This window comes from Hippoglossus hippoglossus, chromosome 15, assembly GCF_009819705.1.
Source record: "Hippoglossus hippoglossus isolate fHipHip1 chromosome 15, fHipHip1.pri, whole genome shotgun sequence".
Lineage (NCBI taxonomy): Eukaryota > Metazoa > Chordata > Actinopteri > Pleuronectiformes > Pleuronectidae > Hippoglossus > Hippoglossus hippoglossus.
In genome coordinates, this window is record NC_047165.1 from 14,466,358 (window position 1) to 14,484,150 (window position 17,793).

The following is a 17,793-nucleotide window of genomic DNA, read 5'->3' on the forward strand; positions in this document are numbered from 1 at the left end:
TGTTGGGTAGGTGGGGAACAGTGGGTTCATCACAGCTTTTTTTAAAAACTGGAAATAAGCTCCCTGTTTTCTGTTGGAAATCGTGTTAATGAAAGCGTAGAGACTGAACTACAAAACATTGAAGCTGCCGGCTGTCAAACCGAAACAATGAGTTTCTGTAAAGTCCCACAGAGCGGAGGGGATTGCAGAGTCAGGTGTTACCTGTCTGCGAGTTTGTCACCACACACAGCCCCTCTCAAATTACACGTTAGATTCATTGTTAATAAGGTAAGAAAATATATATTGAATTGTGCCGCTACATGTAGCCAGGTTGCAGGATTGGAAATGCACAAAAGGTGTGTGCAGCTGAAAGCACCCTTATATTAAAATTGTATTGAAATGTTTTAAGTAAAGGACTCAGAGAGATCAGTTCAAATGCTAAAATAGTCATATTTGGCACTGCTGGATCACATCTTTGTATTTGTGTGCCTGTAAAAATGAGAGGAAAGGTGTAAATCGTTTTTTTCTTCAAAGTCTTAACAGTAAAAAAGATTAATTTCTGTCACTTAATGATGAGATTTCTTGATACCTTTCATTTGTTCGAGCTCATGCTGAACTCTGAACATCAACTAGGTTTTATGATTCAATCAGCCATGTTTTCAGACCATATAAAAGACCATATAACTTAGTAGGACTACCTGCAATGAAGAAATACCGGTCGCTCTTTATAGCTCGTTTTAAATGGCCCTAATATTCCAAGATGTAGAGATTAAATTCCCAGCGGAGTCATCTATGTAGAAACTGTGTGAACTCACGGTTCCTTAAGTCACTTTGGATAAAAGCAAATTGTATCTTCTCCCGATTCAGTTTTTCCAGCTAGAACAAGGTTTTGCGGTGCTGCATTTTCACCACAGAATCTGAGGAAGCCCTGAAAGGCAAGTGAAAGAAAAAGTGTGATCTAAATGCTTCAAAAACAGTTTTCTCTTGTGTTTATTAATATTTAAAATCTTTTGGAAGCTTCTTGATCTCTTTTTCATCCATGAAACCCAAAAAACTATGTTTGCCAGATTATAGAAAAAGCTTCAGCAGGATCATTTCTGTCGTCATCTGTTAAAGGAACCCTAAATAAATATCAAAGAGGCCTCCTTTTGATAAGATTTGATTTCTCTCCAAAAAAGACCTGCCAAAACTGTTCACTTTTTTTCTCTGATTAAATAAAAAAGATAAAAATAATTTAGATCAGACTTGAAAATGTACCAACATTTTTATTTTGCCTTTAAGGGCTTGTCCAGAATCTGTGTTCAGCAAAAGCCCAACACACGGATCCAGCTGTAAAGTACATTGAAGTTTGAAATGTAACTGTCCATTAAATCATTTAAAAGCTGTTGCTACTCTGATTGGATGAAGGATTAAAGGATTTCAATCCCTCTCCAACCGCACGCCACACACTAAATCGCGTGTCACCATGACTTATTATGAATGATTATATTATGTTTTATATTCATATATGAGCCATAACTACTTCTTGCCTGTACCTTATACACATATCTTCACTTCAAAACAGAATCATTAATATTCTGTTATGTTGCTTTCTGTCCCCATAAGAAAAAACAGGTCCCCACAACATGAGTAATACCTGAACCATACGCACACACGCACACAAACACACATAAATCCCTTTGATCGGTTAAAACAATTATTTAAATGCACTGTTCTTTGGCCACTAAGTTCCTAGAATCTGTCCCCTTGTTTCTCATTAGGGAAATAACATAGATGCATTGCATGGCTCCATATTTTATCCTGATAAAAAAAAAAGAAAACGAGTGATGTTTATTTCATTATACATTAGCCAAATATAAATCAGTCCAGGTAAAAAAAAAAGGAAAAAAAAGAAAGTAGGGCAAACCTCAACTGAGACTGCACAACACGTTATTTTTCATTTAGTGGGCTACGCTATTCACAGGATGGCTGACGGTAAATAACTGTGATTGAACTGCACTTTCATTCTATGATTTTTAGCTCAGAGCGTCGCTTCAAGGTCCTCGTGAAGATGGAGTTAGAACTCCCTGTAGCTAACGTCACTTATTGTGGGATAGGCAGTCAGAAAACTGCCACTTGATTAAGCTGCTAATGCGTCACGACAGGGTACCAAGAATGACTGTTGCCCACATCAAGTGAGATTACGTCACACCTATTCTCACATTTTGAATCACGGTCAGCAGCTGACTGGGTTGTGTGAACATTTTGCATCAACTTAGCAGAACAACAGATTTGTTCTGAAAAGAATGGTGCAGTGTATGTGTGTTGGCCATGGTTTGTTGACGCTGCCGCAGTCAGTTTCATTCAGAACAGCCATGACGCTCAATACCTATTATTACACCACTTGGTATATGGAGGAGGAGGAAGAGGAGGCGTGTAATGTCATAATGCAAATAGAACATGAGAGGTTGTATTGTTTTTTCACAGCAGTGTCCAGCCTACATCTTGATCAGTGAGATCTCTCTTTTAAAAGACATAACTTGCACAAATGTACAATTAATGTAGATATAAACCAAGATTTAAACAAGATAAGGCTTAGAAAATACAAATTAAACACTGGCCAGGGGCAACATTATCTTATCTAGTGCATATTGTCAAATGTACTGTTTTTTAAATTTAATTCATTTTTTGTTTATTTACTGAGATATTAAAAAAAATATATGATTATTTTAATTTTCAGAATACATATATGTGTCATGTCTGGCAGTGAGATGATCTTATGTAGTTCCCTACTTTTAGTTCGTAAGTAATGCCATTACCGTTACTTTTTTATCGTATCATTCACTTCAGTTTCAGTTGAATGAGATTCCAAACTATATAAAATGTTTTAACTTTTCCAAATAATGTTTATATTTTATATCGCACTAAATGTTCAAATTTCTCTAAGCCATCGGCCAACCTGTGGCCTTGAGTGTTCTTCAACGATAAGGCGATCGAAGGATTTGCTTGGAGGAGACATTTGTTAATTCCTTCGTATGACTAGGGCGAAAATTAATATTTCAGAATCAGGTGGCTTTACATCGCACAATTTGTGAATTATTTGTGAGATCTTGCACCAGGAAGTTGCAATAACATACTATTCTCACATATATAAATGATGGTCCTCTGGATTGTTCAAACTTAATGCAAATATAACTTGTTTTTACCATTTAGCTTTAGCCTTAGTTCTGTAGTTTGCGCTCGTGTGGTTTTCTTTTATTTAGATGTTATGGAAGCAGTTATTAACTTGGCCATGTGGGGGCAATGCAATAAGCTGTCTATTTACTCCTCCCTAGCCCCTTTAGCTCTGTTTTTGTCTCCACCAAAACCTGAGGGAACTATCTTAAATATCTAAATCAACTATGTTATCAAATTATGTCTGTGTGCAGTTTGGTGGTGAGGAGGAAGAGTAAAGTGAGTTTATTATGAAAACGGCAGACTGCAGTATTTGGACATGGAGTCTGATAACAGTGGTGAACTAAAAGAGTAAAACCACAACAAAGAGCTGAAGAATGTTGACAGGATCTTTGGAGCATAGAGGAGTTTTAGAGTTCACTGATAATTGCCTCTACCAATGATGTTATGTTTTCACCTTGACTGTTAGTTAGTTTGTAAAATTTCTAGACAGATTTTATAAAAACTACTTTATTAATTTCCACCAAACGGCGCCTGTGCCTGGGAAAATGTTAGAGGAGTAAATGCTGGTGTGGATGTGCACCAGTGCCAGTCTAGTTATTTGTGATTGTCACTATGAGCGAGTCCTTTGATATTACACAGACATTTGATGAATTGTTACATATAAAATATAAAAACATTGATTAGTGCATTAACATTTTGGTGACGGTGATACTGACTGACTATTACAACTGACTGCTAGAATCTTAATCAATACACTCAGTCAATAAATGGTCTATAACATGGACTATTTCAATTTATTTCTTTATTATTAATATTTCACTTATAGCAGCAACAGGGCAGCACATCTAGCAGGAAACTTGTCGGACTGTTCAGCGTCTGAAAACTGTTTTTTGTTTCTGTATGAAGAAACAAATGATGTCACAGCTCTGGCAAAGTGCTGCACAGTTTGTGCCAAGTTGTGTCCCCGAGGACAATTCGACTGGAGACACTGGAGGCAACAATAGAAAGGAGAAGTTGGCAGGGTTACATCCGGTGGCTGGACAATTGAAGTAAAAATGGATTATTAGTCAATGACAAAGACAAATTGGTTGATCCCATAGAGTCCAACACTAGCAGGAATTATCTTGAGGCCACTTATAAAAAGGAAAGTGTGTTATTTGTAAAGGATGCATTGATGCACAGAACACATGATGAGCATAGGTAACACAATTATTCCCTTGTCACTGTAAACACAGATAATGCGCTGAACATTTATTGATTCCAATAATGAGCTTGTGTTTGACTCCCCAAAAACCAACACTGCACTGTTGAAGCAATTTGTATAAATGGCTCAATATGAATGGCATATATGATTTTTTTTTTTTTTTATCATGTGGCATTTGCATTTTTCACTAACCTCACTCACATCGACGCGCCCCAAATGAAACAGCTCTGAGACACACTGCACTGGGAGATAAATTCCCCATTTGAACGAGCGCTCTCCCTCTCAGGCACGTCTGTCATTGTACGAGCACAAACCATGTGACCTCGGCGTATCTCTGAAAGCGTCACTCTGTCTGGAAGCCTCCGGCAGCTTCATTCAGACAAAAGCAGATTAACAGTATACTGCTGTCTCTGAGTCCAAAGACAGATCGCCTATTGGGATCAAAAGATTAGAGGGATTTTCCCGGAGGATTTTTGCCTTGTTTAAATACAACTGCTCCCGACTGTCAAAGGGTGTTTGTGAAATTCTTTGACACCAAACTCCTTTAACAGGATTCGTCCCTCGACACAAATGAACACATAAATGACACACACACACACACCAGCTTGTATTAAACTGGACAATACACTGTTATCTGGGCATCTTAAGCTCATGGGGCTTATACAGTGTATCATGAGATGCATAATTCATTGATTGAACACTGTTATCTCTCAACAGCTGTCATGGAAATGAATGACATCCGCAAAAATTACAGCTTTAAACTTAATTTGCTTCTTTGTTTGCTTTTCACTTTGCATTTCTTTCTTTGCCGTCTGCACGGTTTGATCTTCTGTTTCAATAATGCTGTTCACAGGCGGGGAAAAACAACCCTCTTTAGAATTCCAGGCTGCAGATGATTCTTTTTTTTTTTTTTTGTATTACTTTGAACATAAGTTGCCTTTGATGCTGCTGGTTGGGTGTCATCCTTCATGAGAGTCGTCTGAAATACTAAAAACAAGTCAAAAGTGCACCGACATAATTTGAAAGCTGTCGTGCAAACGATCGAGTGAAGACAAATCAGTTTTCAGGAACAGTTCTCGTGACTTTAAAACTCTTTGTGACTGCACCGGTGCATATATACCGTACCTGACTACAGTGTAGTGTCGGTTATGTGTCACATTTGGAGGAGTTTTCCACTTTAAGTACAAGTAGGAGGCTGCTTCTCTTTCCTCTATATCTCTCCTCTTAATATAGGATTGTGACTTACATAATGAGTTTGTTAAAGTAGTACTGCAGTCAATGCAGATTTCTCTGAAACAATATCAATGGTTGCATCAGGGACCTTTCTTACATCTTTGCTGTCATTTAAAATCAAAAAAGATTTAATGTTAAAGTTAAGGAGCTGCTCTGGAAATAGGGATTCGACACACGGCCAGTGACAGCCTCCTCAAACTACTGCTCAGCATGTTTAGCCAGAAAAGGAAACATTGGTGTCTATAGCTCAAAACATTAAGCCGTGAAATGCTTCATAACTAGTTACAAATAAGCTGAGCCCGTACTTACAACCTTGCAGTTTACATCGATTTCTTAATTCCTCTGCGGGGCCTAATACTCCAGTGTTTAACAGCTACTGCATCGCAAAAAAAAATAAAAAGAGATTTACTCCACATCTGTAATACAATCCTAGATATCGTCAATCCTGGGATTAAGGTTATTAGAACTACTGTATAAGCTGGTCTGATTATCCTGTTGGATCATTCTAACCTACAAGATGTAAAAGAATGGAGAGGTCTTCAGCACATCTGCTGCCGCAATCCTGTCTGTTTGGTCTGTAGCCTTCGAAATATCTGGATTGGAATATGTTGTCCGCACACCATCTGTCCCGTGAACCTCAGAGTGGCCGCATAATAAGATTAATTTAAATTACTGAGACACTCAGAGTTGATTCAGTTAATGAATTGAATAAAACACAACAGATACAAATATTCAGTTTAGTGTTTGCATAACCATTCTCGTGAGAAAAACAAAAAAAAACTGAAATATTTTAACAGTTACAAAAAAAGATGAGAAAATCTGTCTAATGGTGTTTATCTCACAAGCTACAACTTATCATAGTTGTTTACTGCTGTAGCATCCTGATGGGAGTATTCTGTTTGCCCTAAGACAAAGCCATTTGTTGCCCCCTGTAACCAGTGATTAAACTGTGGGTAGCTATCAATAACCATCACTTGCCACCATATGCAAAAAAACCAAAAGAATAAGAAGTTGATGAGGCAGATTTATTGTTGTGTAATGACTCATTACTTCTAATTCTGCAAAATTGTTAGAAAATTGATTGGACAATACGATTTTGAGGAATCCAATGTCAGTGGAGTGATTTCACATAAAAGTGCTATTTATTCTTTTTATTGTTTGGGATCCTGCAGTTCACCTGCACGGGTGTGGGAGCTTTCTGTTTCCATGGGAGTGGCCGGTCACTCGGCCCCCTTTCCCCTCTCCACCCTTTTTGTTGCTTGAAGAGGATAATGGGGGAGATGGTGAGCTGTGTAATGCCACTAACACTCCCCTGTTAGAAAGATGCATTAGGGTTTGGGCTCTGGTGCTAAGAGATGAGCCCCCACTTATATTCATTACTCTCCAAATTGTAATTTAACAACAAATCGATCCTCTGGTAGCTCTAACCTTTGCTGCCAGGCTTTTACATTTTCCCTTAAAGCGTCTCAGCGACAGGGGATTTTAGAGCAGCCTTCCTGATTGTATTTTTCCATTTTGTAACGACTAATGAGCTGGCAATAGCTTCACTGCCCTCCCTTCTTCTTTGGTTTTTCCATGTATGATGATGACATTTCAACGTCCTGATTAATAACGCAGCAGAAAAAAAAAAGTTCAACAAAAGCTCTCATTTTATCCAATACATTTTGAAAAGATTTCAGATTTAGGAGTGTTGTGTTTTTCTCAGTGGGAAAATCTCCCAACATGTTGCCAGATCTGCAAGTATTGAGGTTTGTAAATGTGTAGATGAATCTGCTAATGCATCCTCAATTGGCTTGACTAGAGTTGAGATAACGGGATGAATGAAATATAGAACGACATTAAAATAATAATATGGTGTTTCTTGATGCGTTAACATCTTAAGGATTAACACTTGTGGAGTTCTGTACAAAAGTGGAGATCATGGAAAAGATAAATATTAACATTGACTGGTGGTGGTGTACTATAGTATAGGCAGCTACATTTGGAAATTTGCATATTTAAAGACATAATCTATGTAAGATATTTCTATTTACACATTCTTGTAAATATTTAAAGATCAATGTACACGTTGTAATTTTTCTACACGTTTATACATCAATGTACTCATTGTATTTTCTCTGCACGTTTACAGATCTATGTAAACATTTATTAATTGTTTAAATAATGGCATATTTACATTTACATATTTCATCATTTTCTCTACATATTTACAAATCCCTGTACACATTCGTTTTTTTTTTACATATTCACATTTACATATATTAAATCTTTGTCTACACATTTACAGATCTGTGTACACATTTACAGTTTTGCCGACATACATATGATTGTGCGCACATACTGTAGATTGAGATGGTTACGCAACCCTCCACTCACATTTGTAAATACTGCCCCGACAGCCTCACACGGATTGGCAAACACGAGCGTGTTTTGTCCAATCCACTGATGTCGTGTTGCGTAACGTTACTTAACATTTTCAGTCAGTTACCTCTCATTCTCATTTGCAGCTTTTAACCTTTGAAGTCCGCGGCAGCATCTTTAAAGTGATATTCTCCGAGAATTTTGTCAAGGCGAGGCTTTGAGTTTCAGCTTTGCCACAATGAAACTTAGTGCAGCTGACCCACTTTCTCAAAGCAATGCCGGGGCGTGATAAACTGCTTCAGTTTGAGGCTATTTAAAATGGAATTGAACCGCTTTCATTAGGAAGTGTCAGTTGCTTAATAATTCATATTATTGAATATTATTTAACATATTACTCCATTTCATTTAATTACATTTACATATTATACAACGTGCCCTTGTTTAAATGACTCTTGTCCTTACTGACCAGTTTGCCCAGAAACCACAGTGTCCTGAAGAGCGTCTGCATGAAAAGGTGCAGAACGTCAATGTCAAACTCTTTAATGGTAGAGTCTGATTATTTCTCTCTTTTTTAAATACACTTTCCTTCTAAGAGAAAATGGGGCTATTTGTCTAAAAGCTGCTTCATCACACAGACACTGTGGTTCTCTAAGAACATGCTGCTAAAATGATTATTTAACTGAAAGCAAGTACTCTCAGGTGGTGGCGGTGATTCAGCAAAGAACTTAGGGTCAGAAACGGTTATTTTTTACGGGGTGTGGCTAATGTTGAAAAGCTGCAGTCTAAACACAGGCTAATGTTGTGACCTTATTTGTGATGGCATGCACTCAACCTTGGCGATGTAGATATCATATCACGCTTCAGGATTATATATGTGACGGAGAAGCAAAAGAAAAAAATAGGCTGGAACAACCCATACACTTCTATCACAGTTGTCTCTGTTACTTTGGTTCAGTAAATTTGACCTTATCACAGTTAGAACCACAGAGGTCCCTTTTGGAAGAGAAAGAGAATCATGACCAAACAGATTCAAGGGGCAGGAACCAGTTAATTTAGGGGTATATTCGCTTTAAGCTTCTTTACATGAAGGGAGGCTTTACACTGTAAATCCTGCTGAAACATGGTGATAACAGAGAGAGGGGAGAAAATTGAACAAACCTACACCACTGCAATGCTGATGGCATTAGGAGCGGATGGCCAAAGATTGATTCAGGCAGACAGCAAATTTTTGAACGGCAGAGAATGAATGAATTCCAGGTCTGCCGGGTCTCTCCAGCCAACTGCATTCTGGACAGACACGGACCACTTCGTGACAGTTTGTCGAGCTTGGCCGACGGTGGCCCGTGCTGCTGTGCAACACCGGATTGAGTGGAGATAGTTTGGCTTTTCACCGACTGTCACTTCGGATCACATGTCACCGGGCTCATAGTCGGAGGGTCAAGGTTATATTGAAAGTGTCAGAATTACATCTGCAGGAGCCAAATCCAACAGAAGAGAAAACCCATCCAATTTATAGATTTATTCACCATCCTATTTTTGCTTTTGTCAAACACCAGATGTGTCATTCACTGGGGCATCAACTTGAATAGTAATGTAATTATTTTCCAAGAGCGATACACCATGTGCATAATCAACGGCACAAGACCATCAGAGATGCAGTTTGCCTGATAGACAGTTGAGTGCATTTTGGTTTAGTGTTACCAGCACAATAGCACTGGGATCACTTTGTCAAGGGGATTAAATGGATTTACGTCTCTGGATTAGGATGTAACCAGCTGGCTACATTTGTAAAAGAAAGTGTGTGTTTTTGCCTGTGTGTGTGTGTGTGTGTGTGTGTGTGTGAGAGGGGGGCTTGTTTTAATGGTTCCTGTCAGGTGATACTGCTGCTAGAGGAAAGCCTCTTTTCCACAGGACACGACCAAATGAAGCCTCGTTTATTGTGGCCACAAAAGATTGCTTTACAAGTTCGATTTAAAAAGAAACACCCACGCCCGTAGACACCATTTGCGTTGATGGTTGCACTGCAATCCGTCGTCCACTCAAAGTCTCTGTTCACCTGTTTTGTGTTTTTCTTTATGTATCACAATCAGAAACGTGCTCTTTGTGTTTCTCGAGATTGAAATGCAAGTGGATTTCTCTTAGTGTGAAGACAATGGGCTCAGATCAGATTTAAGGTAGTGACACTCTAATAATAACAACCTGATACTAATGTGGTTTCATCATTAACAATTTGAGGAAGGGAATCTGTAAAACACAGAGTTAATTGCACTGTAACCTTACACTAAAACAAACGTTCAACATAAAGCTATTAAAAAAGGGTAAATAAAGTCGGAATAAATGATTAAGTTATTGTGGGGAAAATGTATGAATCCGTGTCAGTCGTTGGGGTCTGGACGTCAGGAAATGGTCTCGATTCTTTTTTTCACTTTTCTCTTCTCATGTGGTCACTTTGCAACTGCCAGCTTCATGCCTGCCATGTCCGAACGCTTCTTCAGCAGCGAGCTTCTCATCATCAAGCAAACGTTTTGTGAACAAAGTGTATCCCTCATCCTTCAATCTCACAAATTCTGAAATGCCATTGATTCGATCACATAAACCTGCACAAACGACAGATTCAAACGAATTGAGCACTTTCGGCATTGACAAGGTCTTCACATTACAAAATGTATCCAAGGTAATTTGACTCAAATTTGAAATGAACCGATCTTGTGATGGGAAATGAACAAGTGAGCCGCGTGATGCTCCTGTAACTTGTTCACAAAACGGGGGTTTTGGGTTTGTTGTATGTGCATGGTGTCTGATTTGGAAAGGGATCCTGCGGCGGTGGTAAGTGTTGGGTCCAAAAATCGCTTGAATCTGGGCAAGAATTTGAAAGAGGTAGGAGATTATGTTGCAGTGGAAACGAGGCTTCTGTTCCAATCTGGCTGCATGGTTGTCAGAACTGGATTGACAGGACAAAACGATTGGTTAAGACGTTGCATGCATGATTTTTTTGAAATTAATATTGTGATGTCATCAAATTCTATTGTTTTTATATCAATTTGTGTGTTTTTTTTTAAAGTTTTTTTGTTAAATTTGTTAAATCAAAAATATTTCAATACGAAATGGGATCAGTCTCCAGACTTAATGATGAACGAACTGTTGACTGACCAGCTTTTTGTTCTTTTCATAGGCATCTATGGGCCCTCACACACTCTCATTTCATTGGTTTTGCATGCTTCCAGTCACATCATCACTTTGCTAATCCAGTTTATTTCCCCACTGTAGCATGACGTTTACCTCACCTCTCTGCCGTCACTTTACCAACATGTAATTCCTCTCTTGGTCTCCTTTATCAGAGTGACAGATTTTACATGGACGTTTTTCTCACCTTCACAAACCTCACTTCGATTGCCAAAACTAATGTTAGGGCAATTTCATTTTGTAGGCAATCTCCTTCTGCATTTCCAATGCGTGCTCACTGGCCACCGCTCCCAGTGCTGTGACCAAATCACCTGAATAGAAATCCAGTAACACGAGACCCCCACTGCCTGTTCTGAAACCTTAGAGGCATTTCTGTACCACGGCCAACTCTATTTATTTAGGTTATTTTCCCGTTCAGTGCGTTTCATCACATGTGGTGTAGAGCAGCTTTTTCATTTACGGATAAAAAAGAAGAAAACAACACTCCACAACAGATTCCTTTGGAGTCTGCTGAAATAAATAATTGTTGATACCATGGTTACAGTCCATCATGTTTTTTTTTTTTCTAAGTCTAAATCTAATAAATAAAAGATTTAATGAGCCGAACACAACGAGATGAACCAGCTTCAAAGTGTGCTTCTTTATCCCCTCACCATCTTATGCCTCATGATCAATACTGGTTCTTAAATCATTTAACGGTGAAGCCAGTTTTTAAAAAAAAAAAATTTTATTATCTGCTGCCAACAGAGACCTGAAATAATTGAATTCTTCAGGGTTTTATCAAATATTCAGAAGGGCTCATTTAGTTCAGTTCTTTCCTGGATTCCAGGTCAGTGTTTGAGCCCAAAAAAAAAAGTTTGGGGGGGGGGGGGATAAAAGAAAAAAAATCCTCTGCAGGGGTTACAACAGGTCACTTGCATGTGATGTTTAATGTCTTGCATGGTTACGACATGCAATGGCCCGTACTAGTCTGCATGCTGCTTAATGAATGTTTTCCTCTCTTTCTCTCTGCCTGTCCGTGCTTCCAGAAGACAGCCAAACTGAAGGTGGGTAGGTTGCTGTAATTGTTGGTTACAATAAAAAAATCTGTATATGTCTACACATTGTCACGGCTGATGAGGCTCCTCAAATAACTGTAAGCCAATGTTTTATACCGGTCGAGGTATTGATAGTACTGCAATGGTAAGTCTGGTTACTCTGTTTTTTTATTGTTGTTTTTTAACTATATTTTTCCAAAAAAACAAACATTTAAAATATTATTAAATTACAGATTTAAAATTTCTGTCGTATTTAACAGGGGGTAAAATACTGCATTGAAATGGGTAACAGTGATTGTGTCAAATCAAGACTAAGGCATTTTTGAAGAGATGGAATTGGCTGTTCTAACATAAAAGCTCAGCAGTGCGTCATGCTGCTGAATTACCTATTAAAAGTTTCTTCTAGTAACCTTGGAGTACTACTGATTTTCTAAGCTACAAACTATGAATGCTTTCCTCTCAGTTGTAATATCAACATTTAGTTTGATTGCCTCAATAACAAAGAACCGCACGGCGTTGGACCCTGAACACTGCAGAACTTTTTCATTCGCACTGGAATGTTTAAAAAAACAGAATGACATTGACAAATTCCCTTTCGACCAATGTTTAACTTAAACTATAACAGCTAGCTTCCCTAATCCTGGCAGACAACTTTTTGCTGTATCCATATGCCAGAGAAAACAGTAAGTGCTGTTAATTGTGCCAATCCAATTAATTGAACACATTTTAACTGTTAATTAAGCGATTTGCTTCTTAAGATGGCGTGGTGACCAGACCATGTACGATCCTCTTCCCTTTTTTTTTTTATCTGTAAAGCCGTTTTCAGACATGAACTCCAGATAAGTGGGTCCAGACTTTCTCTTCTCAGACGGGTTCACAACAGCAACAAATCCCAGGGTTCAGGCGGGGGGGGGGGGGGGGGTGCAGCAGGCAGAGGAAGGCCGTGACATATCAATTCCAGCCCATCGACACTGGCATTGGCTCTGACCACCACAAACTCTCTTGACATCATCGTCGGCACTTTCTTTATTTTCGTCACTGCTTTTTCATCCGCAGATATTTGTTCATGTTTTTTTTATATTTTTTGCGCCTGCCACATGTTCGAATCCTCACCCCCACTGGCTCGCGACGAATCCCGCGGAGGATCTCCCACTGTCACATCGGCGCCGTCGCTCACTTTGCGTTACAGCCCCTGCGGAGAAAGTCTGAAGGATCTCTGGAGTTCAGTACGTGTCTGAAAGCAGCATATGACACAAATGCTACACGGACGCACGACTATTGTTGTTGAAGGTCAAGGTACAACAGGCCTCAGCTGTATTTGTGTTGAGCGACCGCTCTGTCAGGGCAATGTAGGATGAGTAAGTTTGGGTGCTTCACATCTTAGAGAAAAAAACGGGTCAACCTGAGTTTTCAGGATTTTCTGAATGATGTCTAGTAAGTGGCTGATGACGCATCGCAACCTGCTTCGGTTGGCCGAATGCTCCATCACGCTCGCCCTGTCTGTCCATCCTCCTCTGTTTCTCTCCGTCCCACTCTTTCCCGATCCCGACTCTCCTGAAGCAGCACAGACATCTGCTGTGAAAGAGATGCCTGCGAGACAGTGTCACACAGCTTCCCATGATCCCTTGTTCTCTGCTGACTGTGCTCTCGTTTTCCTTTAAGGTATGGCACACCTGATGATGGGCGACCAAGGTATGAGCTCCGTTCCTTTATCCCGTCACACTTCCATTGTCCCCCACCCCCCCACCCCGCTCCTGTTGTGTTTGAAAATGTGTGTGTGCCTCTTACTCGCGTGGGATGCTCAGGCTTGAAGCTTCAGATATGGGCTGTCATTTCAGTTATTTTACTTACTTTGAATGACCTCATTGATATTCATTCTCACCGTGACTTCCATTTTTTTTTCCCCGTTTGACCCCGTTTTTTAAAAGCCCATTTGGAACTGTTCCCCACTCTGCTGGGTAGCCATTTCATTTCTCTCCCTTTTTCCCTTCGTTTCATTTTAATTATTCACATCTACTGTACATTCTTGTGTTTGACGGTGATGTGGTTCAAGTTAAGGGACCTTTGCATTACCATTATCAGGACACAATGCATGGTGGCGGGAAAATAGCTTTCTGAATTTTTAAGATAACCCTCATCTCGCCACGCTGCTGTTAATGCATGTCGCGAACAGTCTGTCTGTTCTCTCTTCATCATTCCATCTCTGTGGCCGCTGCATATCCTCCTCATGTAGCAGAGCAATGTGAAGTATTGTTCTTCTCTTCCAAGTTTCCTTTTTTTTTGGTCCCCTTTGCCTTTTTCTTTCTTATATTTACACATATGTGTCGCCATCAAGCCTCTTTCTCCTCTCCTCTGTCCTTCTCCACACTTGACCGTGACACTTATCGGTGTCTCCTCTCCTTCTGTTCTTCCTTTTTGTCTGGAATCTGCTTTCTTCATGGAACATTTCATCAATTCTCATAGGTAAAAGTAAAGGTACAGCTGTTTTAATTATCTGAATTCATTTAACTATGACAGCAGTGTTTGTGGCCTCATATACTCATGCTAAATGAAGTATATAAAGTCATTGGCATTTTTCAAAATTGCTTTCTCAACTTTTAATGAAAGCTTTTCAAGGTAGGTGCCCGCTCTGCTTTGCATTCACCCGTTTAAGCTGTGCCCACTGTCCCTTTTCTGCTTTGTGCATGGGAATCCTCAATGAGACTCATGCGGTTATTTGAACAGAACAATAGTTTCTGCTCTAGTTCCAGTACACCTCTACCACCCAGGGGTAACTACACTCTTTTTGTTCAAATAATGGGGGTTGGGGGTTGCGAGTGAGGCTTGATCATAGTGTTGTGGGCCTCCCATCCTGGCTGTGATCCTCACCTCTTCTCCCCGTGGGGTAAGTGGACTTCTGATCTTTCCCATTTGACTCTCCTCCTCAGGGCAGAGAGGGGAAGCTTGGCTTCTAAGGTCCCTACTGAGCATTCAAGGTAAAACTTTGATTCTTTCAAGTTGGTTACTAAAGTAAAGTCAAATTTAGCAAGTCATCATGAGCTGACTAGAGTGTGGGTAACTTGAATGTCAATGTGTGCGCTTTATTCAATGTAAAATGATGTGTGATTAAACTTTATAAATTATAATATAAGAAGCAGTTTTTAACACTGTGACATTCAAGTGTCCCACTTGCATTCTGGAACATTTCTTTTTCTTCTTTTATGTTGTTCTTGATGTTGCTTTGAAATGTACCAGGTTATTCATTTAGGTTTCACAAATTCTCATTCAGAATTTTGGTACATTTTTATTACTTTACTGCAACAATAAAATAGTATGATGTATTAAATGCTGTCTGTTGTCATGAACTTGTGAAGCATCAACTGAACAGGTAAGTCTTCAACCTGCCCTATGGATTTATATTTAATGCGATTGTAATGTTGGATGTTACACACATTCATGAAATGCACGTACGCACACTCACTTACACACACACATACACACAAAACCATTCCTCATGACAAGATTACAGGACTGATTTTTTCCATCTCTTAAGGTAAGTGTCATTTCCAATACACATATACCTGAAACTCCACCTTCAAATTACAATTTTTATCAGGACTAATGTACTATTTGTCAATGATCCAATTATGTAAAAACATATATTTATACAAGTGCCAATTTTTCACCACAATGGTACAGGTCATCCAAAACTGAAATCACATAGCCCATGACTACGTGAATACTGTCCCCTGTGTCAACTTGCCGTTTTACACAAATTAGTCAAATAGTGGATTAAAACACACTCAGTTTTGAATGGTGTATTTAGTGTACACTCCAAGGCTTCATGTGAACCGAACAGGTTTTTACTACTCCAAACCGAACACCCAGCTCGGATGTGGCAGAAGGAAAGCCACAGGGAGAGATTGAGAGAATGCTGATGAGGCACAAATCGGACATGCGTAGCACAATGCTTCTAATTTGGGCCGTGGTTAGTTGTCCCTTGTGTCGGGCAGTTGGAAACCTAGTCAGTCCAGTTATGTACTGTGCGGTCTCAAACACACATTGCCCATTTGAGTATTAAACCGAGAGGCGAGGACAGCGCCTGTGTTCATTGTCTGCTTTAAGCTTGCGAGAATAGTGTGCGCATTATGCGAGCTCCCACTGAGGTCCTCCCGTGTCACGTTAACCACTTGTGTGGTTTATCCTGTGTTTCATGGCTGCTCCTTTGAGGACGGGCTAGTTTATGTGCGCTGCTTTCAGCTTGTGCACTGACACCGGATTCGTAAAAAAACCTTGTTCCCATGCAGCTCTGGAGAGCAGGGGCATACAGAGGGATAAGTCGTAATACCACTGGCACACAAATCACTGGGTATTTAATTGCTGTCATCACAATAACTGCCATGCGCAGCTTAAGAGGAACTGCAGGCTGTGCAGGCAGGCTTACAGGTACACTCATTTCTAAATTAGTCCACTTTCTAATGTAATTGCTTTCACTTTCCAAAGATAGAAATTGTCCCTTTTTTTATTTTACCGACCTATACGCACTCCCAGGGATTTCAGCGACATGAGGCCTTTGTTGGTGTGTTTGCACCTGATGTGCTTTATTTTACTTGACCAATTAAATTGATGTCTAAACTGCCGGGTTCTTGTTCTTTTTATAACACATAAAGCTATTGCAACAAGGTCTTTTAACTGGGCGCTGCACACTTAAAGGACAACACATCTAACAGATGCCTTCAAAGAGTAACATAGGGCTCGTATCCAGGAATCAGCTTCACAAGCCAGAAGTGTTGCTCTTTAAGTTTGATGCTATTCTTTCTGTATCTTTGCTGGATTAGAAAGAGCTGAGGTAAATGTGTAACCAAATCACAGCCATTTGCTGTGTTCAAGCATCTTCACTTAGTGCAGCCTAGCCACCCGCATAGCTAGCTCGGTAGCTTCATCCCCAGCATGCAATGAATCCTGGGATATGTTGGTCTGAGAGGGATTCACCCATTGGATCCTCTGTGGCTCAGTGATGGAAGGACGCATTTGATGGTGCATTTGAAATGGGACACCCCCGTTTTTCCACGGTGACGCAATCTGTCTTCACATGTAGCCTCCGCACCTAAATTGGGATGTATGTGGTAACCAAATTTTGACATATGGGTTATGTTCTCACATATACAAGTCCACTCTGGTTTGTGGGGTTAATGGTAAAAATCCACAAAGTTGACATATACATCAACAATTTGTTGTTTTTGACATTTTGTAAGATTTATGAAGGAAACCTGAGCCACTTGAGACAAAACCAATGCCATAATCACTCCTCGTTAAAAACATAGTTGCATATTGGCAATAGTATAGTGGATGTTGACAAATACATTAACAGCTTACCTGCCATGCAAGTAGATTAAAATATACATCTTGAGCCTTGGCTCTGTTCTGATGCCGGTGTCTAATCCAGGTCACGAGACTCTAAAAACAGCATCTTTATGGAGGTGTGCATATGTTTGCATTCCTCATCTCATGGTACAGTAATGGATATTATTTAAGCAGGGATTGAGCACAGCTCAGTGAGTAAGTGATGTGGGAGTGTGTTAAGAGAAAGATGTTGGGAAAAAAAAGCCTCACTTTATGTACAGTATGTGGGATTTTCAGGTTCCACACATTTACAACAGC

At 39.6% G+C, this 17,793-nt stretch overlaps 1 protein-coding gene across 32 annotated transcripts in view; it reads left to right on the plus strand.

The window, feature by feature from the left end:
• LOC117775055 (neurexin-1a-like) overlaps positions 1–17,793 on the plus strand; it is a 256,387-nt gene that overhangs the window by 6,688 nt on the left and 231,906 nt on the right. For 7 of the 32 annotated variants that reach the window (XM_034607836.1, XM_034607828.1, XM_034607830.1 and 4 more), the window contains exons 3-6: positions 12,145–12,162; positions 13,816–13,845; positions 14,617–14,628; positions 15,081–15,129. In XM_034607836.1, coding sequence (XP_034463727.1) covers positions 12,145–12,162; positions 13,816–13,845; positions 14,617–14,628; positions 15,081–15,129 — 109 coding nt within the window. The remainder of the gene's footprint in view (positions 1–12,144; positions 12,163–13,815; positions 13,846–14,616; positions 14,629–15,080; positions 15,130–17,793) is intronic. The other 25 variants (XM_034607843.1, XM_034607857.1, XM_034607841.1 and 22 more) reach the window with 13 other exon arrangements.